Here is a 26656-nt window from a genome sequence, read left to right on the forward strand (position 1 = left end):
TATTACTAATGTACGTTAATTGTGCTAGTGTTTTAAACGTCCCCTCTTCGTACAAGTCTCCTACAGTGTCGATGCCTACTTGGCGCAAGAGGTCCAATCCCAACTTTTCTTGCGTTACCGATATGGACGGATGCCATTGAAGCCTGAGCGCCGGGGCATACAGCGGTAGTTTATTGGCCATTTTGCCCATGGCGTGCCATGCTTTATTAGTGGCGTCAACAGTATTTATGTCTCGCGCGTGCAAAGGGGGCCTACGGTGAGTAATGATCGCCTCAAGTGGGATTGGCAATGCATCTCCCTCCTCAATCGCAGTGTGGGTGAGAAATGGAATCCTATGGTACCAGTAATGTGCGTATTGCGCCTGCGCACAGAGGTAGTATAGATAGAGGTCTGGGACCCCGAACCCTCCCTGACTGTATTGTAATGTGAGCGTCCGCATCTCCACCCTAGCTGTCTTTCCCGCCCATACAAGCCTGTGGACCATCGAAACAATCCTGCGGAATACCTCCCGTGGGGGGTGTATGGGGATGTTGACGAATAGGTAGAGTAACTTCGGCAGTACCACCATCTTTACTATAGCAATACGATCTGCCAGTGATAAAGGCAATTGAATCCATCTCCCCACCTTCTCCTCCAGCGTGTCGATCACCGTCCCGTAGTTAGCCCTGATCACAATTTCCGGGTCCCTGTGAAACCATACACCCAAATATTTTACCGGGTCCGTTTTCCACTCCAATGGGTAGTCTATGTGGTGCGGGTGCGTGGTGTCAGTCAAGGGAATAATCAGTGATTTGGCCCAGTTTATAGTGACACCAGACTGCCGCGCGAATTTTATGTATTCCCTCAGCAGCGGGTTCAGATTGGTCTGCGGATCTCTCACATATAGCAGCATATCGTCTGCATATAATGATATGTGCAATGGCCTTTGCGGAAACTGCAGGGCCGAATAGTGATGCCCCTGCCTTATCCTGCAGGCAAGAGGTTCCAGTGCTAATGCGAACAAGAGAGGGGATAGCGGGCATCCCTGCCTCGTCCCCCTCCGGATAGCTATGGTGTCTGAGATATAATTATTTACCTTAATCCTCGCCACAGGTGCATCATACAATAGATGAATCCACTGGAGAAACATGAGCGGGAAGCCCATCCTTCTCAGCACTTTAGTCATATATGTCCATTCTAACGAGTCAAAGGCTTTGGCCGCGTCTAGAAAGACCGCCGCGGCCTTCGTCTCTGGTGTCAAGTAATGGGAAAGCGCAAACAGCGTTCGTGTATTGTGCGCCGTGGAGCGCTCGGGTATGAATCCAGACTGGTCAGGTAAGACCAGTCTGGGCATCAGCGGGTTCAATCGGGCAGCCAGTAACTTGGCCAATATTTTGTTGTCTACGTTTATGAGGGACAGTGGTCTATATGAGTCGCAGAGCTCCGGGTCTTTCTGTGGCTTGGGGAGTGCCAGTAGTAAGGCTTCGCGTAGGGTTGGCGGCAGGCGCTGTTGCTCATGGGCATTACCATACATTTCCACCAACCGGGGGGCCAGCTGGTCCACAAACGCCTTATAAAATTCGCACGTGAAGCCATCAGGACCCGGCGCCTTACCATTCGGCAGCGACTTAATTATTTCTGTGACCTCTTCCACCGTGACGGGCTGGGATAGGTATTCACGATGTGCATCCGAAAGCCACGCTATCGCCACATCGTCGAGGTACTCCCCGACTTCAGCCTCGGAGGCCGTAGGTCTGGAGGTATACAGCTCCCCGTATGCAGTCATAAATTCCCCTAATATTTCACGCTCCCCATATTTCCGCTCTCCTAGTTGTCCGCGTATCACCTGTATGTTCTGCGGTGCACGTCCCTCGCATATGTTAGTCGCCAACCGCCTACCTGGCCTGCCGCCCTCCCCGTATGCCCTCGCCACCTGCCGTTTCATGGTATATTTAATTTCATCGTCCGCAAGCTTTTGGAACTCGGTCAGAGCTGTCCGAATGACCCCCAATGTCCGAGCATTTTGAGTGCGCTCGTATTCACGCTCCAGTGCTCGGAGCTCGTCCTCTTTGGCTCCGATTTGCTTTTGAATATCTTTAAGGATGCCCGCATTAGTGCTGATGCAGACGCCACGTATAGTGGCCTTGCAGGCCTCCCATAACACTCCCGAGTCAGGCGCAGTGGACGCATTATTTTCAAAGTAGTCCTGTATCGCCTGCCCAATGGTATCAGCGTATAGGGGGTCTATGAGAGCCTTAGCATTAAATCTCCAGCTAAATGGGGGTGGCGTGTAGTTTGGGAGCTCCAAGGCGAGGAGCACCGGGTTGTGATCGGAAAGTGTTCTAGGCAGGTGACAGATCTCCCTCGTCCACAGTGCAACCTCCCCTGAGACCAACCAGTAATCAATACGGGACCAGCTACCTCGCGACGTAGTCACATGAGTAGCAGCCAGCTCAGCCGGGTGTCTACTCCTCCAAATGTCAGTGAGTGTTCTATCTGCCATTATGTCCTGAAGGACATGGAGTGCGCGCTTATGGGGTTCTGTAGTCGCCCCTGATCGGTCAATGCCGTCGCAGAGTGCAAGATTAAAGTCTCCCCCCCACACCACGTGCGAAGTCTGCAGGTCGCGCAGTTTGCTCCACAATGTTTGGTAAAATTGTGGATCGTCCACATTAGGCCCATACACATTTACCACAGCCAGCCTTTGCCCCCGCAGGAGACCAGTCAAAATGACATACCTCCCCACGTCATCCCTCTCAACCTTCTCAATTGTATATTTAAGTCCTTTTCTGATGAGCACCATCACCCTCCGCGCATATGAGGAGTAAGATGAATAGTGCACTGATTCAGCCCATCGACGGCCCACAGGTATTCGGCGTGACGGTGCGCAGTGGGTTTCCTGCAGTAGTGCAATGTCTACGCGCTGCCTGTCTAGATATGCCAACGTGTGCCTTATTTTTTTGGGGTTACCAAGTCCCCGGACATTCCATGTTAATAAACGAATATATCCCGCCCTCAGACCTGTATCAGTCATTCCCTCGTGTCAGCATGTATGTCCCATGTACCCCCCCCTCCAGCGCGCTTCCCTATCATTTGCGTAGCGGGTAGTGACCTCCTGTTTTTGTGTCTCAGCAAACGTACTTGGATTTCAGCAGTGCGCCTCTTGTACCGTGACCAACATTTCAACTGCCCAACCAGATCCCTCTCCCCCCCACCCACTTCAGCACCCCAACCATGCCAAAGACATACCCCATAACTAAGTTTAAACATTAAAGTAACTGAATACGGGGATCTCCCTTCTTTTTGGGGGGACCGCCGAGAACACACCACTCCATCCAACTCAATGGATGTGGACAAGGACAGCTACTTGATCAGACCCCAGGGGGCCCCATCTCCGTGTAAGCATCCGAGTGACTTTCCCCAGGGCTCATCGCAACTGCAGCAGCGTTCATAATATCCCATTTACAGTTTTACTGTCCTGCTGGCCAACTAGTTCTCGCCAGTCTTTAGGGTGGCCCTCCTCCCGCAGCTTACCTATGCATTTATGATCTAGTCCTGGGAGGCAGGTATTGTCTCTGCTGCTGCTCCTCTGGCGGGGCCATCCGCAGTCCCTGTAAAATCCCCTATGCTCTCCCAGCATGGATCGGCTGTTCCCCACGCCACGCAGGTCCCATCCGGCAATGGAGTCCCACCACCGGTGGCCCGCAGACAATAGGGAGGTCTATATCACCAAGACGGACATAGCGGCCCCGCCATCGTCCATCCGTTCCTCACAGTCCCCAGCGTGTATGTACGCAGCAGTTGCAGCTTCCGTCTGTGCTTTGCCATAAGTCGTTTTACCGGCCATTGTGCCCTTCGCAGCCCAGTCCGTCAGGGCCATAGGCGCATCCCACGGTATGGAGTCGCTTAGGCGTTCTTTTGGCATTTTGTTTTTGCACAGGCGTTCAGTCAGCGTCTTCGTGTGGCTCGATTCTCCTCTTGTCCTTTCGCTTAAGACCGATTTTTTTGATCAGGTCATGCGCCTCCCGTGGCGAATGGCACAGTGCCGCATGTCCCTCGTGTGTTATTCGAAGCCGGGCGGGATACAGCATGGCATAATCAACCCCCATCTCTCGAAGTTTCTTTTTCGCCGGGTTAAACTCTTTCCGTGCTTGTTGAACTGCAATTGTAAAGTCCGGATAGAACGCCAGAGTGTTCCCTTGGTGCGTGATTTGTTGTTTTTCACGCGCTATGCGGAGGACAGCATCGCGGTCCCTGTAATTGAGGACTCTGGCGACTATAGGCCGCGGGGGCGCCCCGGGCTTCGGCCTCGGGGCCAGTGACCTGTGTGCCCGCTCAATGAGGAACATCGGGGAGAGGTGCTCCGCGCCCACAACTTCCTTAATTAGCTCTTCGACGTACGTCTCCATCCGTCCAGTGTTGGTAGACTCCGGAACCCCCGTGATTCTAACGTTATTGCGTCGTGAGCGCGCCTCTAAATCTTCTGCCTTGTTTTTCAGCACCTCCATCAGTCTCTCAGCCTCCGTGAACTTTTGAGTCGTGGTTTGCGAAACGTCCTCCAGCGCCCCAATTCGGGTCTCCGCTTCTGTCAGGCGTTCTCCGTGCGCGTCCAGTTTCGCCGTCAGGTTGTCGACACGTAGCGTGATAGTGTCTAGTTTGCCATGGACATCTTGTAGGCTACTCTGGATGGCCCTCAGCGTCTCCGCCATTCCCTGTGGTGTCGATTCCTCAGCGCCTAGTACTTCATCTGGTGGCATTACAGCGCCTTTAGTCTGGCGCTTAGTCTCAAATGGAAGCTTTGACTGGGTCTTCTCTGGTTTCCCCATTGTGCCCACTGGCGCCCTTGGGTCTCCGGGGCCGGCCGACACCGTCACCGAGCAGCGCCTTCTCTCCTTCGGGTGGGGTAGGGGGTGTCGTGGTAGTATGGCCGCTGTTCAGGCTCTCACTGTTTTGCGGCACTCTGGGATCCAGCGCCGCCCTTCAGCACCCCAACGATCGTCGCGCGGCCCAGCTCTCACCGGCACAACGGCAGGCCTGCGTAGTCGGCAGCCCCCAGGGCGCGCTCCGTGTGATGCTCGCGGGAGCAGCGCCGCCCCAGCCCCCTATGTCTCTCACCAGTGTCCGGGCTTCACAATATCAGGCAGGCAGGCTGTAGCACCCTTCCACTCCGGCTTCCCGCAGCATCCCTCCGTTCTTACGCTCGCTACCGCAGCCCAGCGTTACACATTTGTTCCAGCCGCGCCGCTTCACCATGGCCCAGTCCTCACCTCTGGTCATCGATCAACATTTCGCTCCGTCCAGGGCAGCGTCCGTCCGCAGCGCCACCGCAGCGCTCTCCGGTCGCCGTCCGAACTTTCAGGGCCACCGTGACTCGCCAGCAAAGGTGATCTGAGGGCAATTTCGTGGCCGCAGCGCCCACATGGAGCGCTCGTCAGTGGCTGGGCCGCTACCTGCACGATCGCGTCTGCGCTTCAGCGGGTGCCGCCATCTTGGGAGCCGTTAGTCTCTCGCATCCCGGATCACCTTAGCCCGTGTTTTTAGGAGTTGCAGGGCAGCTGGGCTGTTTACATGCTCCCCTTCTGTTGCGGGCAGCTTCCGATCAGTGCAGGGACATTTCCTGGCTGCAAAACGTCCCCGGTCATGCTTTTTTCGCCATTTTCGGTCCTCGTCCGGCGGAGCTGTCTCAAGAGGCAGCCATTCCGCTGTGCGCCCTCTAGCGCCCCCCTATTGCCCGCTGCATTGTCTGCTTTGTTAAAAAGTGGAAATTGGGATCTGAGGGTTGATGTCTGGAATTGCAGGTGTCAGTAGATATATGAAATGAACCTTTGAAGCAAGGATTGGTTATTTAATAAGTGCTTCCTAGAAATTCTGACATGATTTGCCCCAATCTACAAATAGGCATTGACAAAGCCAATAATTTTGATGTTTGTATTCACACTGACCATATCAATAAAAGAATTACCACACCAGTTAAAAACAAGCATTTGCAATGCAATAGGCCTCGCCTTTGCATAAGTTTGAGCTATTGGCATTGTAAATAAAATGCCTTTTATTTATGTGTTTTGAAAACCTGCAAGCGGTGCATAAACACGCACTTTGTACTTATAGTCGTTGCTTACGAGAAGCAAAGCTGGCAGTAACTGCACCTCTTTTACTGCCAGCCTTGCTTCTCGTAAGCAAAGACTATAAGTGCAAAGTGTGTGTTTACGCACCGCTTACAGGTTTTCAAAACACATAAATGAAAGGCACTGTCATTTACAATGCCAATAGCTCAAACTTATGCAAAGGCGAGACCTATTGCATTGCAAATGCTTGTTATTGATCTTACAAACCTCTGTAGTTATAAATATGGAACTGCTTGTGCTGTACTTCGGCTACCACCAAAGTCAGAGCATAAAGCGAATCAAACTCTAAGGGCCTGGTACTTGTGGGTGACTATTTGTGGTCAAAATATTGAATTGTGTGGGCTTACATGGGACCCAACGCACCCACAGAATGCACTGTTTTCCAGTTTCAATTGAGTTGTTGGGATTCAGGGTGAGAATCTGTTTGCACATTAAAGCATGATATGTCTGAAATTGTAAAAAGGAAAACATGTTTAAAATGGGCGCAGAATATTGGTGATCAGCCTCAGCGAAAAGGACTAGGCGGCACGAAGAACTAGATGTTAATGGAAAACCCTCGCATCTCTGTCAGGTTGGAAAATGAATGGAATAGGTTTTCACAACGTCAGGGAATGGCATGGGCAGGGCTGGTCACGGAAATTCAGTTTCACCACAGTTCTGCAGTGCTGTCTGGCCAGTGGGCTGAAAGCTCCGTGTTGCTCCTGAGCAGCACACTGCTGCGAGATGCCATCCACTTTTAGTTGCTGGTCTTTGGCTCTGGTCCTTCTGACAAACTCCTCCCCTCAGCTGGCTCTTCTTCTGCCACGGCAGGTCACAGCAACAGGGAACTCTGGACTTCTCATATTGTTTAGAACGGAAAACCTGTTTAAGTTGCTGAATTCTATAAAGGACAAGTACTAGCTGCACTGAGCTCACTCATCCAATTTAGGGGCACCTCTGGTGGCTTGTCACACAACATTAGAATATGGAACTTAGCAATATGATCAGTCCGATAGTGCGATCGATATCAGTGCGTCATTGAAATTCACTTAGGTGAATAATTCTTCTGTAAGAGAACCAAAGTAGGAGAACATTGACAAATTAGCAATTTTGTAAATCTGGGGATGGAGTTGCTTTTTTTAATATAGTGAAATTGTTATGGATCCCACGGGTACAATTCTAAACCCTCCACAGAGCAAAACTGAAAACAAATAATTCATGGACAACACACACATACACAAAGATTTGTAACCACTATTGTGTTTTTAATTGACTTTTATCGTGGAAAGAAATAGAGCAAATTCATTTTGTTCCATTTGTGCGGCTCGTGTATTATGGAATAACACAATTGGAAATGCTTATTGGATAAATTAGATACAGACAATGCATGAGCAAAAATTGTGCAGATTGATTTGGCGCTATTGTAGCTGCTTACGTTAAAATAGCAGAGAAATGTAATTTTCCTCCAAATTCGAATTTTGCTACAGCAAAATGTGTATGTGCTATAACAGTTAATTGTAAAGCAGGTTGAAAAAATAGTGGACAATTAATTTCCTTAATTTCTTTTTTTTTTGTCTGGTGCAAAAAGCAACTAACATAACAATATTTTCCAGGTTAGGTATGACAACACTTAGTGCTATGACACTTAGAATGCAACAACCCTACTCAGGAGTAAGGAACTTGTAGAATTTAGCATTTCCCTCTTTAACACTACCATTCTGAACTCATTGCTTGGGTAGCTCACTGTATGCTGCATGAATATTAATGATTTAGTGGCAATTAAATTAAATGTAGATATTTCAAAATGTGACTGGACAGCTTGGCGAAGAAAGGGATTTGGAGCGTCTGAGGCTGCTTTTCTGATGTCCATATGCGTGTCTGTTAAGCCAATTGACTGCTTTAGCATAATCTTCGAAGCACTGGTTTTACTTCCCTTGCGACGGCAACGTACCGCCGAAGCCACGATGGACATTAAAACTATTCTGCACAGGAAATGACAATCAAGCAAAATCTTACCTGGATGTTATTTTGCTCGTAAGGCTGGATAATTGTCACTGCTGTCTGTCAGTGAAACGTTGCATTTCCACTCCTTCGCTGGGCGTGCTATTCTAATCGGATGTGTTGTGTTTGGTGTTGTTCTAATAGGAAACCTTGAATGCTCTGACGGAGGCTGAACATATGACAGATGAGCTGAAGACTCAACTCAATGACCTTTGCAGATTTCCCAGAGACCTGGGTGTTTACTCTGAAAAGGTTTCTGGGCTTATAAAAGAATACAACAGGTAATCATTCCGCTGGTGGTGTTTTCTTTCAGTCTTTTTGTGTGTTTTTAAGTCAACTCTGTAATAATTTTGTATCTCGAGGTGAATTTTCAGCATTTTTGTCAGCAAGCATGACACCTGTACAGTTGTTATCTTGAGACACTTCAGAATATGTTGCTTGGTGTAGAGCATCTTGTAGTGCTCGCATTGAATTTAATCGTAACTCCATATTTCGGTTTGCGATTTCCCCTTACCTTCAAGGCTGTGCTTACAAGCATCGAAAGGCTGTCAGAACAAGGAGCAGGTCTTGGAGCAGAGATTCCGGACGGCATTCAGAGACTTCCAGCAGTGGCTTATAAGCGCAAAAATCTCCACTGCAAAATGCTTTGACGTGCCTCAGAATATTACTGACGCATCCTCCAGTCTGCAGAAGATACAGGTCAGTGCTCAATGGTTCACTTTGCCCTAAGCTTATGGAAACATTATCACCTTTAGGTTATAATTAGCTATACAACTTTATAAGGAATTTCCCACACAACAGGGCCTTAAAAAAAAAAAATTCTTGCTAAATAAGGATGTGCATAATGTACTGCTGGGTGGCCACTACAGGTCCTCATTATGAGAATAGCATAGCAGAAAAAACAAAAAAAAGAAGGAAAAAAAAGAGAATAGCAGAGCTGTATCCCTGGGGAATACAGCTCTGCTGTGGTACGAGTAGTCTAGTGTTTCTGAACCCAAGATCCCCAAACTTGATCCCAGTAAACCTCAGATCAGGGGTCAGGAGCTGCAGGCACAGCAAGCGCTTACCTGACACCAAGCATCTCTACAGGAGAGCAGGCAGTGCTTCTCACAGCCAGTCAACAGCATGGTATAGTTTTGAGCGTCCTACCCAAACTCCATTGTCACCCAGTATTCACAGGTCCACATAGTTATTTTCCATTTCGGTGACTATAACTCATATTGCTGGAATTAGGCGATGGGATACCAAGGGTATCCCTGCATCTTAATTTGACCAACTCAGGCTTAGGCCGTAGGAAGGTCATCGGTAGCACCATGAAAGCTCGATGGTTGAAATTACAGCGAGGTAAAATCTTGTAAAAAAACGACTTGTAGACATTTGAAACATACAGCACTAGCCCCCCAACTTAGTGCCTCATTCTCAAAAGTTTAAGTGAAACATGTGGACACTTGCTCCCTTAGCCTTACTCCTGTCTTTGTGGAAAATTTCCACCTATATGTAATTCTCTAAACATCACAGGAGTAGTCCTTTAAAAGTGTGCAGCATTTAAATAGCAAGTAATACCTCTGTGGGGGGCTGAAGCTTCCGCCTTTGTAGGTATCACACCACACTCTGTAGGGTGTGTGATTGGAAGGATGTTGTCTTTGTTTTGATCCTATGTGGGGAGTGTTTCCATGCCGTGCATCATGCCCACCGAGGTACGGTTATTGTGTTATGGGATGCAGCATGTAGCAGTGTAGTGGATGTTGAAGTGTGAGAGATAGATGCACAGTTGTATGGTTTTCAAAATCTTGGTACCTTTGAACCGCTCTGCAAGTCCCTCTATGGTATTTGTCATGATATAGTCTGCCTAGCTGTTTAGTGCACTGGTTAGTCCAGTCTCAGTTTTTGTGTGTGTTTCTGGTCCAGAGCTGGCATGGTTGGAGAGGGTGAGAAGTGGAAAGATCTGTTGGGATGGACTTTTGATATCATCCCTTATCTGAGTCTCTTTGTGAGATGTAAAGAAGTGGTCAAGCCTTGTGTCAGCATTTTGCATGAGTTGTATTTTGCGTATGATGAATGTGTTGGACAAAGTTATTGTAGGGGTCTTCAGGGCTATCAGTTTTTAAAATTATGTGTCATCTGTATAGTTGTAACAGGTGAGGTTGTATAATTGAATCCGATTTAGTAAGGGAGTTTGACAGATGTTGAATAATGGGGGGCTTATGATGGACCCCTGAGGAATACCACAGTGTTGTGTGTGAGGAAGTGATGTGAAAGGTGGTAGGTAGACTGCACTTTGCCTGTCTGTGAGATAAAAAGCAATCCATTTGAAAGAATTTTCACAGATTCCGATATTGCAGAGCCTTTTCCGTAGCGTGTGTATGGGGCAGGGGGAGAGGTGTTTAATGCAGCTGATAAATCCAGAAGCAACTAGGCAGCTCCTCCGCTTTTGTCCGTTTACACATGCAGTAATTGGTGCCACATTTTGCATACAGAAAAGCAATGCAAATATACTGTGCATTTTAACTTTTTGGGGCATATTCTCAGCGGAATATAATTTGTCATGGAGAAATCCTTCCTCTAATAATTTTGTTAGTGCTCTCTTGCCATTTCTGTGCCGTTAATGTACTTAGTCCTGCTATTACCAGATTCAAATTTGTGTAAAGATACTACGCTCAAACTCTTGGGGATTACCCACAAACCAATGGGTTTTAGCGCGTTGAAGATGTTTACAAGTGGACCCACACAAGAACAGAAATGCCCTGCTCTGAGGCTCTCTCTCTCTGAGAGCAGGAATAGCCACTGACAGAAGTCTAAAGAGAGGGTGAGGAGGATGATTATTAATAGGGTTATTTTTCAGGCTCAACACATTGTTACTGCTACCTGACTTATCCTATTCCATTTACCAGAATGTTAAGGCTGGAAGGTGACATAGGGAGGTTCTGCCCGATGAAATTAAATAAAATATAGGATTGCTGTTTAAAACAATATGAAATAGAATAGAATACAGTACTAGTGGCAGCAGGGAAATGAAGGTCCGGGGGTGGGCTTGGGGAGAAGGGCAAGTGCGGGAAAGAAAGGGATGGTCCTGTACTTCGAAGGTCTGGTGCTTACTAAAATACTTGCATGACAGGCTGGATGTATAAATTGTATTGTGCTGGCGATTCATGAAAACTGACCAATATGTGATAACTCTGTCGTTTGCCTTGGTAGCTTTGCAGGTGCTTATGGTGTGAGGGAAAATATGTGCCTTGCACTGTGTACCACGTTCTTAAAACAAAATTAATTAAAATGTGTTACATAAAAAACAAACGGATGAAAGGCTGAGTTGACCTGCATAGGCAAAGATTGAGGAACATTGATTTTAACAGAACTTGGCATGGTTGCAAAATACAGGAGGATAATAGACGGCAATTATCTATACATATTTAAGAGATGGATGCATAGAGGTAAGAGAGGAGGGAAGAATATTATGTACAGTCATTTATTAGGAACCTTTTTAAGTCAAAGCCTACTAGACAGCACATCTGTCTGGGTTGCTAATGACATCTTGGGGACATTTGGAAATTTTCCCCAGGAATGCATTCCGCCCATTGCTTCCCAATGGCTTCCATATCGTTTGTGCGGTATATACTTTTATCAGTAAAACCGAATGACTGTCCAAATGTAATGAACATTTCATTTTTTGAAGATGTATTGTCTGTTATGGCAGTGCTCTACCACACCAGGCATACTCCACTTTACAGCACTTCAGTCTACTCTACGCCACTCTGTTTTACTCAGTACCACAGAACTCTATGCCACTGCTCTCTACGCCACTTTACTCAGCTCCACTCTACTCTACGTCACTGCACTCTACATTAGTGCACTCTACACCACTGCACTCTACGACACTCTACTCCGCAACAATGCGCTCTGTGCCACTGAACTCTAAGCCACAGTACTCTGCGCTGCTGCACTCTATATCACTACACTTTATGCCACTGCACCACTCTACGCCACTTCACTCTATGCCAGTCCACTCTACACCTCTCTACTGTACTCTGCACCACTCTACGTTATGCTGATGTACTCTACTGTACTATGTTCCACTGCACTGTTCGCCACTGGACTCTACACCACTCCAGTCTAGACCACTTTACTCTACCCTGCACCACTCCGCTCTATGCCACTTCACTCCACTCTGAAACAATCTAATCTATGCCACTGCACTCTACACCACTCCGCTCTATGCTGCACCATTCTATGCCCCTCAACTCTGTACCACTGCACTCTACGTCACTCTACTCTAAACCACTTCACTCAAAGCCAGTGTACTCTGCACTACTTTACTCAAAACCAATGCACTTTACGCCACTAAACTTCAATCTGCAACCCTCTACTCTATGCCACTGCAGTCTACACCTCAGCATACTACACCAATCTACACTATTGCACTCTGTGTCACTGCACTCTAGGCCATTGTAGTGTGCTCTGTACCACTGTACTGTATGCCACAGCTCTGTGTGGCACTCTACGTCAATACACTCTACAAGACTGCACTCCATCACTGAATTCTACTTTGCACCACTGCACTCTACTCTGCACCACTCAACGCTAATGTACTCTACGCTACTACACTCTATGCCACTAGACTCTACGACACTCTATTCTACTCTGCAGCCCTTGATTCCATGCCACTTTACACCACTCTACACCTCTCTACTTTATTCTGCACTACTCCACTCTACCCTGCACCACTTCACTCAACTCTGTAACAATCTACTCTGTGCTACTGCACGCTATACCACTGCATTCTACCCCACTCTACTCCTTCCAGTGCCACTTCACTCTACGACATTGCACTCTATGCCACTGCAATCTACGCTGTGTCACTCCACTAACCTCTGCACCATTCTACTCTACACCACTCTCTTCTATCTCACTGCAACTTACGCCAATGCACTCTTCACCAATTTAGTCAAAACCAATGCACTCAATGCAAATCTACTCTGCACCACTCTATGTCACTCCACGCCACTCAATAATGATCCACTCTACTCTGCAACATGATACTCCACGTCGACACGTAACTCCACTCCACGACATTCTCCTTTAGGCCACTAACTTTTAGCCATGCTGAACAGCAGCCATGCTGATGTATATGTATATTGGCAAAGCCAATAGCTCTTTCATAGACGTGAACAGTTGGCTTTGCCAAAGCTTATTTGTTTTAGTGGTAGTTGGTTTATGTTTTCTTAGCAGCAATAACTTAAAACCAAACTAAAGAAATGAGCGTAAAAGACTGTAACGTGGATTGCACCCTAACATCACATTAAATAATGAAGGCACTTTCAGTGATAGCTACTCTTTTGACTTGGTATGCGCGTATCAAAATGGGTCATGCATACGTGCTGTTCCTTAGTGGGGACAGGTAAAGGGTTTTCTCCAAGGTGGAGAGACTAAGCCTTTCACCTTTCTGGTCAGTCACCCACACATTTAATTAGACACATATAATCACTCACTTATACAGTCATTCACACACCCACTGAATCATTCAGACAGACACTCATACACCCATTCATTATTCAATACACCTTGGTATATATATATATATATATATATATATATATATATATATATATATATATATATATATATATATATATATATATATATATATACATATATATATATATATACCATTCTTAAACTTTTTCGAAACACTCATAGTCAATGGATGATGTCATCAGTGATGTCGTCAGTGATGTTTTTTGAGATGTCATCAGTGATGTCAATGTAATATGTGCTGTCATCAGCAATGCATTGTGGGGGTATGATTTATAGTAAGCTTCGCTAACTATAGTTGCTGAATTTCACAGGTCTCCCTGGCGCGTTGTAAATTGGGGGATTAGGTCCCTGGGGGCCAACAAGCCCACCAGGTCCCTCTTACGTGACACAGAGCTGTGTTGCAGAGAGGTGTTCTGAGGCCACACCCCTTTTAACACCTCTTTGCAACGCAGCTCTCTGGTGCTTACTGGAGGTACCTGGTGGGCTACTTGCCCCCCAGGGACCCTCAGGACTCAAGAGGAATTAATCCCCCAATTTGCAACGCACCACGGGGCGTATTTGCACAGTGGTGCAGGGAGGGGGCGGGCCTAACAAAACAAGTGTGCAAATGTGCCCCCTGCACATTGTAAATTGGGGGATTAAGTCCCCTTGAAACCTGAGGGTCCCTGGGAGCCAACTAGCCCGCCAGGTACCTACAGTATGCGCCACTGAGCTGCGTTGCAGAGGTGTTCCAATGCCACTCCCTTTTTACACGTCTCTGCAACGCAGCTCTCTGGCGCTTACTGGAGGTACCTGGTGGGCTAGTTGGCCCCCAGGGACCCCCAGGACTCAAGGGGAATTATTCCCCCAATTTTGCAACTCACCAGGGGGCGCGTTTGCACAGTGGTGCAGGGAGGGGGCGGGGCCTGATATAACAAGTTAGCAATCTTGCTGTGTGGGACTTACTGGAGGTAATAAAAGGGGTAGTTGGCCCCCAAGGTTGATGTTGGGGGCTAGCTACCCCTCCTGATACCTCCAGTAAATCCCACACAGTGGGATTGCTAAAAGGTGTTTGGAGGCCACGCACAACTTTCTCCACCACTCTGAAAATGAGACTGCTATGTTATAGTTAGAAATTAGCAATTAAAAAACCTTTGAAATTCACTGAAAAAACCATAGGTTTCAGGCACGTTATAGTTAGTAATTAGCATTTAAAAAACCTTAGAAATTCACTGAAAAAAACCATAGGTTTCAGGCACGTTATAGTTAGAAATTAGCATTTAAAAACCTTAGAAATTCACTGAAAAAAACCATAGGTTTCAGGGACGTTATACTTAGTTGGACATTTCACTCGTACAAAACCAGAGAAATTCGGCCGTTATAGTTAGTTCAGCTAACTATAACTCACACCCCCGCAATGCACTGCTGATGACGTCACATATTACATCATTCATGACATGGTCAGTGACATCACTGATGACATCTCAAATGACATCACTGATGACATCATCCACGTGAAAATCTGATGCACCTCCTCACACCCTAATATAACCTTTGATACACCCACTGTAAAATACAGACTACCATTTTCAAAACCATCGACACACCAGTACCAGTTACTACATACGCACTCACTGTTTCCTAGGTCTACATTCACATCCACTCATTCACCCATACAATGACTCATACATGCAGTCACTCATCAATACAACATTATCATATGCACTCATACACCTATACAGACACTCACACACCACCACTCATCCAGAGTTACTCACACACCTAGTCAGTCATGCAAAGTATCAATCACACTTCCATTTACTCACCTATACAGTTATACACACTCCACATCACTTATTCATACAGAAACAAACGCATACCTACTCTCTTATACAATCACTGATACAAGTACACACTCATCTATACAGCCACTCTCACAATCTCTGACTCTCACGTATAGTCATGTATATACTCCAACTCTCACATACACTGCCTTTTACATATGTAGTTACTTGGACTTGTACCACCGAAACATCCATTCACTCACCAACACACCCATACACACACTCACCCACCCATACAGCTGTTTCCACATGCACTCTTGAACCCATACACCCAGTGAATCAGCCACTCACACATCTATGCACAGATTCACACACCTGGGGGCGCTAGAGAGCGCGCACGCAGAATGGCCGCACTCCTGTGAGGCTCCTGCAGCCTGGAACTCAAATCCGTAAATTATCCTGCTTAGACTGCTGATCTCACGACTGAAACTACCCGTGGATGTTAAGGGTGCTTTTCTGCAGCCTCGGCGAAAGTTGGAGACCTGTGCGATCAGCCGCGGCGGAGTTTGCGGAGGTGATAGCCGGAAGGGGCGCTTGGCTGACGAGGGGCGGTGCGAGCCACCCAGCGTGTGATCTACGCCAGGCCGGGGCACACCACGAGGCAAGTGGGCCGTGCTGGCGGCATCTTGCGGACTGTGCGGATGGGCTGCGAGGTGGAGGGGGCGCTGGGAGGACACGAGGCGCAGCCGGACACTCCCACCCTGAAGTAAGCAGCGTTGTTGTGTGGAGGCTATCGGTGCACCCGGAGCCCTACGAGGAGCGGCACCGCCTGTGGGAGAGACGTACTGGACGCTGTGGGGTGAGGAGTCGGTGCGTGCAGCGGGCGATGAGGGACGGCGTGCTCTGGTGAATCTGGGGCCCCCCCTCCGCTTCCCCCCCCCCCCATCCTCTGGAGCGGCGACGACGGGCTGAGGAATGATGGAAGAGTAGCAGGCAGTGTGTGTGGCGGCGTACCTTGCCTTGGTCGACCCGCTATTGCGAGGTCCGGTGCTGGAGGATTTCCCCGGAGGCCCGAGAGTGGTGTAGAGACGGAGGGCTGACCGGTTGAGACGACGCTAGTGCATCGGGGATCCGATGCGCGCTCCCCCCCCCCCCCCCCCCCCCGCTGCCAAGCGGAGATGAGAGGATGACCTGGCCTGCGCCCACATGACGGGGGGGGCAGATGTGTGGTGCCCGGGCTTGTGAGAGGGACTCGGAGGCTCCTCGCCTCGGGGCTATCGGCGGTGACGCGGCGGAGGCTGAGCTTGTCTCCTGATTGTGTGCGGGAGCGTCGCTGGCCTGTCTCCCGTGCTGCAGTGCTCTGCTGGGGAACCAGCCTACTATTTGGGGGATCGAAGGAAGCACCGCACTCCGGGCGCCGCGGCCCTGCCCCCTGCGACCTGCTGACAGCGGCGGGCGTGTGCCCACTGCGGGGCATCTCACTTTGATTGACTGCCACGGCCTCTGTGGATATTAGGGGCTACGACGGCCGGAATTCCTCTAGGGGCGGCGGTGGTGGACGCCTCTTCTCTGCCTGCGTTCCCCGCTCGGGGTGACTGGTTCGGGCCCACTGGTGGCCCAATACTCACTGCTGCGGTCGCGCTGTGTGCTGTCCAGGACTTCTGGGCCCGCCTGTGCCCTTGAGGATAGCAGAGGCCGCCATACTCGTGTGCTGCTACGGGTTTGTGCCAACACCCACGATGGGCAAACAGGACAGTCGGCAGCCATAACTCACGTTTGAGGCCCCGGCGACCAAGAGGGGGGTGCGGGGTGCGCAGGAATCGGGAGGCACCCAGGGCTCACCCGCGACGGAGGCGAGTTCCTGCTCTCCAGCCACGGACCTACAGCAACTGATGCAGGAGATGAGACAAGGCTTTGCTACAATTGTGGATAAAGTAGACCGGCTATCGTCCAGAATGGACGCCATCGTCCAGAAAATGGATATACATGAAGAAAGGATAACGGAAACTGAAAGGCGGATATCTGATAACGACGATACCACAGCCTCCCACACCACGCAGCTCTCAAGAATGGATAATGTCTTAAGAATTATAGCGGCAAAGAATGAGGAGTTGGAGGCCCGTGGCCGCCGCAACAACATACGTGTGGTGGGGATTCCGGAGTCCACCAATACAGGACGCATGGAAGACTACGTGGAAAAGATTCTCCTGGCCGCCGTTGGCTCCGATGCTTTTTCTAAGCAATTTATCGTCGAGAGAGCACACCGCTCTCTTGGGCCGCGGCCAAAACCAGGAGCTCCTCCAAGACCCATCATTGCACGGCTACTAAATTTATATATATTATATTTATATTAAACAAATCGAGGGAGGAGAGGGCTTGAAGAAATAACAATGAATTTTATTGTTATCAAGGTCCAGCATACATGCCCAAGCATTAGTGAAAACAAAAAGTATGCAGTTCCTAACGTTAAAGCAAGGTGTGACAAAATAACAAGAGGGTAACGCAGTGATGACAGGGAACTGTGGTGAGAAACAGGAGTAAAGGTTACTCCTTATTTGGAAAAGAAGACCCTCACACACCCAACAAGCGGGTGTCTTGCTTCATCACCGGGTCTTTGCTCCTTATCGGGCCGGCGGGTGCAATGCCCGATCAGGCACCTAAAAGGGCCTTCCTAGCGGAGATCTTTTATTCCAACGCCGGTGAGTGATGTGTGTGTGGGGTTGAAAAGACAATATTAAGACATTGGTGAGTGTAGGTGCAAATGGGGTTAAAGTGAACCAATTAAAACAGGGGTAGGTGATCCACTAAATAATTTTAATAGTGTGGTCACCATCCTGGTTAAAAAAATATACAGTCTGCACATGTGACACCAATAGTTAAGTGAGTGTATGTGCTGACGTGATCAATAGGTCAACATGTTTCTTGCCTTTGTATATAATAAATGGCAATTCATCAGGACCAGGGAATTAATGCGGCTACCTACACCTCTTTGGTGGTGCCTAATGTCTATAAGAGACTGAGTAGTGAGCACGCATACAGCACCCTAAAAAAGTGTGGTACCGTAGTTAAAATGCACACCTGCAGAGAAGGAAAACAATAACAAATAAAAAGCATAAACAACAAATAAAATTAGAACAACGTAAGCATTGCGACAGCAGTTACTTAGGACAAATGGTGGTGTTAAGCCAACCGTGGCATGCAAAGCTATAGAGCAATGTATGGAGGACTTGTAGAAGAACCAAACGCAAACATACATAGGAGGCACAATATCCAATAACTGATACCAAAACCCATCAATTAATGATAGAAAAATCATCCAAAAGAACTCACCCTCCTGGGTTGTGCTGCATACAGGGCCGGGGGGAGTACACACTAAATTATAGTGTCCTGTGATGAGGGAACAAAGAGGATATAGAACAATCACAGGTTGTTGAACAATTGCATCCAACATCATTGGGAGCAGTCCGTAAAGCGGAATTACCAGTCTTACTCCTGTCTTGCTACTTGCACAACAAACGGCAACTAACTCCGTGTTGACCGCCTCGACACCATGAAGGGGAAGCTATGATAATGAGGCTTCCAAATTGCCGTGTGCTACGCGGGGAGGAACGGTCAAATCAATACTTCATTAAGGATGATAACAACGTTGTGTGAGCTAAACTGGATAAACTCGCCAGTAATCGGGGGAGCAAGAGAAGGTAGGTCTGGCCATTGAATGTCGCGCGGACCAGCAACATATTCGTGGGACCAGCGTGGTGCGCTGATTGCAAACTATGTAAGCACGCAAAAGCTATACATGAAAGAAAACAACGGAAGCGTTACCGTCAAGGAAGACGCTCTCAGAGTCCGATATCATTACTCACGGTTCCGTTACTCCACAGACGCCGTCCACCTAGTGACGCGCCAGCCGCTGTAGACTGGTGGCGTCTGAACGCGCCTTGCCTGTATAACGCCCCCCAACGGAAAGCTCACGCGAGAGGCAGGTGGAACCGGAAGGGAGCGTGCTGACGCTGAGTAAGCTGGAACGCTAACAGCCCAAAAACGTACGGGGCTGTGCGTCCTGCTCGTTGTCATGGGAATATGGAACAGCACGTGGGCAATCCACCGTCAATAGTAGACGACACACGCCAGAACCGGGTAACGTGGCAATGTATAGGGGGCACTCGGGTATCATAAAGGACTCCATCGGGGTCAGAGTGGCCCGCTAGGAACTGTGAAGTATCATAAAGCAACTGAGGAGTTCATATTAAAAGTGCTAAACCACACACCAAGATACTCATATTTACTGACAGAAATAAAAGTATTATTGTAACAGGGTAACAATCACAAGGATGCAGCAACTCAAGGAGAGAAAACTGGTGAGATCAGGTCAACATGCTCCACGGAATGTCCTCATTGAGGCCCGTCGTGTCCGCAGCCAATCTCAGGACCCAACGTTGTTCAAGTCTGAAGAGGCTTCTCTGTGACATTTGAGGGTGTGATTCAAGGACAATCCATTGGAAAGAGTTTGGAGCATGGCGTTCAAGGTGATAATGCGTAGTCATTTTAGTATTGGTTTTCGCGCATCGAAAGCTACTCTTATGTTCTAACATACGAGTCTTCACTGGGCGCGTCGTCATGCCTATATAGGGAAGACCACACGGGCATTTCATCATGTAAACACAGTTTGAAGAGTTGCAGTTTGTGTGTTTGGAAATGTTCCATGTTAGACCATTAGGCAATGTCACTTCTTTGCTGGTGAGAGTTTGGGCACACATGGAGCATGACCCACAGGGATAATGCCCTTTGACTGGGGGAAGATTCCATAGCATTCTTTGCGAGCTGTGGGTAGATTTCTTTGGTCTAGTATGGATCAGTAGATCCTTAAGGTTGCTTGTGCGCTTGAATGCAAATCTGGGGGTCTGTAACTCCAGATCACCGGTGTTAAGAATGCCCCAGTGTTTTTTTATGATGGATTTGATCCTGTTGGAGTCGGGAGTGAAGGTAGTGACACATGTGATGGACTTATCAGGTGCCTTGATGTTAATGTCCAACAAGCTCTCCCTGTTGTTGTTTCTGGCTCGTTTGCGAGCCTTTGCTACCACATGACGAGGATAGTCTCGTTTAAGCAGATCTTCCATGAGCGTACCTGATTCTTTCTGGTAATCCGTCACAGAACTGCAATTTCTCCTGATGCGCAAGAATTGCCCAAATGGCAGATTTTCCCTCAAAGGCATTGAGGGAAAATCTGCCATTTGGGCAATTCTTGCGCATCAGGAGAAATTGCAGTTCTGTGACGGATTACCAGAAAGAATCAGGTACGCTCATGGAAGTTCTGCTTAAACGAGACTATCCTCGTCATGTGGTAGCAAAGGCTCACAAACGAGCCAGAAACAACAACAGGGAGAGCTTGTTGGACATTAACATCAAGGCACCTGATAAGTCCATCACATGTGTCACTACCTTCACTCCCGACTCCAACAGGATCAAATCCATCATAAAAAAACACTGGGGCATTCTTAACACCGGTGATCTGGAGTTACAGACCCCCAGATTTGCATTCAAGCGCACAAGCAACCTTAAGGATCTACTGATCCATACTAGACCAAAGAAATCTACCCACAGCTCGCAAAGAATGCTATGGAATCTTCCCCCAGTCAAAGGGCATTATCCCTGTGGGTCATGCTCCATGTGTGCCCAAACTCTCACCAGCAAAGAAGTGACATTGCCTAATGGTCTAACATGGAACATTTCCAAACACACAAACTGCAACTCTTCAAACTGTGTTTACATGATGAAATGCCCGTGTGGACTTCCCTATATAGGCATGACGACGCGCCCAGTGAAGACTCGTATGTTAGAACATAAGAGTAGCTTTCGATGCGCGAAAACCAATACTAAAATGACTACGCATTATCACCTTGAACGCCATGCTCCAAACTCTTTCCAATGGATTGTCCTTGAATCACACCCTCAAATGTCACAGAGAAGCCTCTTCAGACTTGAACAACGTTGGGTCCTGAGATTGGCTGCGGACACGACGGGCCTCAATGAGGACATTCCGTGGAGCATGTTGACCTGATCTCACCAGTTTTCTCTCCTTGAGTTGCTGCATCCTTGTGATTGTTACCCTGTTACAATAATACTTTTATTTCTGTCAGTAAATATGAGTATCTTGGTGTGTGGTTTAGCACTTTTAATATGAACTCCTCAGTTGCTTTATGATACTTCACAGTTCCTAGCGGGCCACTCTGACCCCGATGGAGTCCTTTATGATACCCGAGTGCCGCCTATACATTGCCACGTTACCCGGTTCTGGCGTGTGTCGTCTACTATTGACGGTGGATTGCCCTCGCGCTGTTCCATATTCCCATGACAACGAGCAGGACGCACAGCCCCGTACGTTTTTGGGCTGTTAGCGTTCCAGCTTACTCGGCGTCAGCACGCTCCCTTCCGGTTCCACCTGCCTCTCGCGTGAGCTTTCCGTTGGGGGGCGTTATACAGGCAAGGCGCGTTCAGACGCCACCAGTCTACAGCGGCTGGCGCGTCACTAGGTGGACGGCGTCTGTGGAGTAACGGAACCGTGAGTAATGATATCGGACTCTGAGAGCGTCTTCCTTGACGGTAACGCTTCCGTTGTTTTCTTTCATGTATAGCTTTTGCGTGCTTACATAGTTTGCAATCAGCGCACCACGCTGGTCCCACGAATATGTTGCTGGTCCGCGCGACATTCAATGGCCAGACCTACCTTCTCTTGCTCCCCCGATTACTGGCGAGTTTATCCAGTTTAGCTCACACAACGTTGTTATCATCCTTAATGAAGTATTGATTTGACCGTTCCTCCCCGCGTAGCACACGGCAATTTGGAAGCCTCATTATCATAGCTTCCCCTTCATGGTGTCGAGGCGGTCAACACGGAGTTAGTTGCCGTTTGTTGTGCAAGTAGCAAGACAGGAGTAAGACTGGTAATTCCGCTTTACGAACTGCTCCCAATGATGTTGGATGCAATTGTTCAACAACCTGTGATTGTTCTATATCCTCTTTGTTCCCTCATCACAGGACACTATAATTTAGTGTGTACTCCCCCCGGCCCTGTATGCAGCACAACCCAGGAGGGTGAGTTCTTTTGGATGATTTTTCTATCATTAATTGATGGGTTTTGGTATCAGTTATTGGATATTGTGCCTCCTATGTATGTTAGCGTTTGGTTCTTCTACAAGTCCTCCATACATTGCTCTATAGCTTTGCATGCCACGGTTGGCTTGACACCACCATTTGTCCTAAGTAACTGCTGTCGCAATGCTTACGTTGTTCTAATTTTATTTGTTGTTTATGCTTTTTATTTGTTATTGTTTTCCTTCTCTGCAGGTGTGCATTTTAACTACGGTACCACACTTTTTTAGGGTGCTGTATGCGTGCTCACTACTCAGTCTCTTATAGACATTGGGCACCACCAAAGAGGTGTAGGTAGCCGCATTAATTCCCTGGTCCTGATGAATTGCCATTTATTATATACAAAGGCAAGAAACATGTTGACCTATTGATCACGTCAGCACATACACTCACTTAACTATTGGTGTCACATGTGCAGACTGTATATTTTTTTAACCAGGATGGTGACCACACTATTAAAATTATTTAGTGGATCACCTACCCCTGTTTTAATTGGTTCACTTTAACCCCATTTGCACCTACACTCACCTATGTCTTAATATTGTCTTTTCAACCCCACACACACATCACTCACCGGCGTTGGAATAAAAGATCTCCGCTAGGAAGGCCCTTTTAGGTGCCTGATCGGGCATTGCACCCGGCGGCCCGATAAGGAGCAAAGACCCGGTGATGAAGCAAGACACCCGCTTGTTGGGTGTGTGAGGGTCTTCTTTTCCAAATAAGGAGTAACCTTTACTCCTGTTTCTCACCACAGTTCCCTGTCATCACTGCGTTACCCTCTTGTTATTTTGTCACACCTTGCTTTAACGTTAGGAACTGCATACTTTTTGTCATCACGGCTACTAAATTATCAAGACCGGGACACAGCACTGCGAGCAGCTCGCACGACTCAAACACTTTCATGTGACGGGGTCAGCTTTACCGTTTACCCAGACTTCACGCCTCTCGTACAAAAACAGCGGCGTAAATTCCTCGAGGTTAAAAAGAAACTGCGGGCTCGACAAATTGATTATGCACTACTTTACCTGGCAAAATTGAGAGTTACCCACCAAGCACAGCAACACTTCTTTACAAATCCGCAGCAAGTAGAGGAGTTTCTTAAGGCTCTAAAGAATGGGCGGGCAGAGAGGTCTGCTGGTGGCGAAGAAGATCAAGAAGATGAACACTAGACATGAGGTTGTGCCTTTTGCTAGATGGAACCTGTGAACTAAAGGGCTATTTCCATATGCTTGATACAGATGCACGCCTGAGGGGCATGCAAGTGTGACGACGCCGAGACTGTTTGAGAATACCGTGGTCGGATGTGGGACAGCAGTTGGTAATGTATTCCAGGCACCACCTCCCCACACCTTCCCCTGCTGTGAGAGGGGGCAGGACATTGGGGGTGGATATGGGCGCACTCTGGACGGACCCCATGGGGTATACCCCATTCCTTACACTGAATGTGCTGCTCCTGTTGAGCTTTCTATGGGGAGTTATGGGTGGGGGGAGGGGAGGGGATTCTGGCAAGTTGGGGTTGCTTCAGTGGGTTGGGGGTGGGGTAGGGATGCACGTGACGGCCCTGGTCTCTCCCGTTGCCCTCATTTCTGCTAGGGCAACTGCACCCGGGCGGAGGGATTGGCACTGGCGGGGACCCCTGTTGCACACACTGTTCGTGAATATGGACTGCGGAAGCGATAGGATAGGGATGCTCATTGATGGATCATGGGTCATGGAGCGTACGGGGCTATCTGTCCTGCATTCTGGGGGTGAATGGGAGGAGGTTAGAGTGGTAGCCCTAGAACTTACTAGCCCAGGCCGTCCTGATGTGCCCAAGCCTGAGGACTGTGGTGGGGGTTGGCATGCTCGGGATAGTGGGAACTTTCTGGCAGATAGATCCTGGATGACGGGTGCAGAACGAGTGAGTGTGACGAACCTGGCCATAACTATAGCTCAGATCATTTGGAAATGGTGGATATGCAGGAGGACTGGCATTGGGTGGAGCAGGGGGGTACACTTTGTCGTACTGTATGGGAGTGACTCGGTTACGTTACCGGTAGGCCATGCTGTTCAGGAGGTTACGGGAATAATGTTGGAAATGTTCAAGATGTGGGGTGGAGGGATGGGAATGTTTGAATATGTTGTTGCAATGTTGAGCGCGACCAATATCAAAGTGATGCTATTTTTGGAGATTATGGGTGCGCCTGCTGGTGACATGCAAAGGGACCCCCTCGTGGTGCAGGCCACTCCCACACTCATTCACATGGGGTCTGGCGGAGGAGGTTGCGGGATTGTGAGACGCAGGGGGTGGCGCTGCTCTGATGTAAGGGCGAAACAGCGGTTAAGCATGCATACGTATAGCTGCGTAGGGAGCCATCCTCTGCTGCAGCACTATATTACTCCTTGGTTCGAATAGATTCTGATTTAAATGTCCTGACGTGGAATGTTAGGGGCCTAGGAGACCCGCGAAAGAGGAGACAGATACTCTCTTATCTAGACCGCCATGTCATACACATTGCTTTTATCCAGGAGACCCACTTTAGAGCGCAGGCCCTTCACACTTTTGCCGGTAAATGGGCGACATGTACTGCCTTCTCCTCCTATTCTTCGTACTCTAGGGGTGTGGCGATACTGATAAAGAAGGGAACGCCCTTCAGTATGGAGGGCACTAAAAGTGATGCTCAGGGGCGGTATTGTCTAATGTGGGGTAGGCTGGGACATGTGGCAGTTACCCTGGTCTGTTGCTACGGCCCCAACATAGATGACCTGCATTTCTTTACGGACCTCAATGCGGCAATCATAGGCGTGGGCCCGAGACAGCTCGTCTGGGGGGGGGACTTCAACACCACACTGGATCCGTCTAGGGATAGATCTCACCCGGCCCCGCACCATTACACCAAGGCGCGTGCGTAATTGTTGGAAACACTGGCTGACCATAACTTAATTGACGCGTGGCGGCACCTGCATGCTGACGCGCGTGAAGGTACACACTTCACGGCGCAGGCAAAATCATGGGCACGGCTTGACTATGTCTTTATCTCCCCTCATTTTCATGCGGCGCTAGATCGTGCACACCATCTCCCACGAACGTTCTCTGATCACTCGCCGACCCGCGTTACGTTCCTGTGACTTCTTGGCGCCTGCAGCCCACGATGCTGCTGGATACTGTGTTTCAGGAGGAATTAAGGGATGAATGTTTGGATTTCTTTAAGCGCAACAAAGATTCCGTGAATGAGGTTGAAACCATATGGGATGCCTTTAAAGTTACCCTACGGGGCATATGCATCGCTAAGGGGTCAGGCGTTCTGAAAACCATATTAACCCGCTTGCGTACTCTGGAGAGGGATCTTAAGGCGCTTGAGGCGTCGCTGGCCGACAACCCTGAGGATGCCATGCTAGCTCATATCCGTGAAAAGATAGCGGAGTATATGACCGAAGCCAATCGGGAAGCGAAATTTAGGGTTAAACACTGGGTAGCCCGTCGCTATGGCGAGGGTGAGCGGCCAGGGAAAGCCCTGGCAGCGACGATAAGGTTGACGCGCCCGCCAAGCACTATATTGGAAATTGAAGGCGTGGACGGTGCAGTGTACAGAGACACCACGCTCATTCTTAACGCATTTGTTGAGCACTATCACCACTTGTATACGTCGACTAGGGCTGGGGATCTGCAACTGCAGGAATATTTGGAGGATGTATCCTTGGGGTGGCTTAGCGATACACACAGGGCGTTTTTGAGTTCCCCCTTTGAATTGGATGAGGTGCGTGAGGCTATTATGCACATGCAATCGGGCAAGGCCACAGGCCTTGATGGGATCCCAATTGAATTCTATAAGACTTACATCGATTTTATGGCACCGGTCCTGCGCGAAGTGTATGAAGATGCTCTTGAGGTGGGCCATTTGCCCCCTTCTATGCGTATGGCCCTCATCACCTCGCTCCTTAAGCCTGGTAAAGCTGCGGACCAGTGTGACTCATATCGACCCCTCTCACTGCTCAATTGCGATGTGAAAATACTTGCTAAACTAATTACTACCCGCATTAACTTACTCCTCCCTAACCTAATACTAACTGACCAGGCGGGATTCGTGCCCGGACGGGCAACGTCCCATAACCTACGTACTTTTTTCTCGATTCTAAATTCCGTAC

General features: G+C 48.5%; 1 protein-coding gene across 1 annotated transcript in view; it reads left to right on the plus strand.

The window, feature by feature from the left end:
• SYNE1 (spectrin repeat containing nuclear envelope protein 1) overlaps positions 1-26656 on the plus strand; it is a 1959630-nt gene that overhangs the window by 926832 nt on the left and 1006142 nt on the right. The window contains exons 55-56 of the mRNA XM_085611789.1: positions 8229-8365; positions 8606-8783. Coding sequence (XP_085467915.1) covers positions 8229-8365; positions 8606-8783 — 315 coding nt within the window. The remainder of the gene's footprint in view (positions 1-8228; positions 8366-8605; positions 8784-26656) is intronic.

This window comes from Triturus cristatus, chromosome 6 (assembly GCF_964204655.1).
Source record: "Triturus cristatus chromosome 6, aTriCri1.1, whole genome shotgun sequence".
In the NCBI taxonomy this organism is placed as follows: domain Eukaryota; kingdom Metazoa; phylum Chordata; class Amphibia; order Caudata; family Salamandridae; genus Triturus; species Triturus cristatus.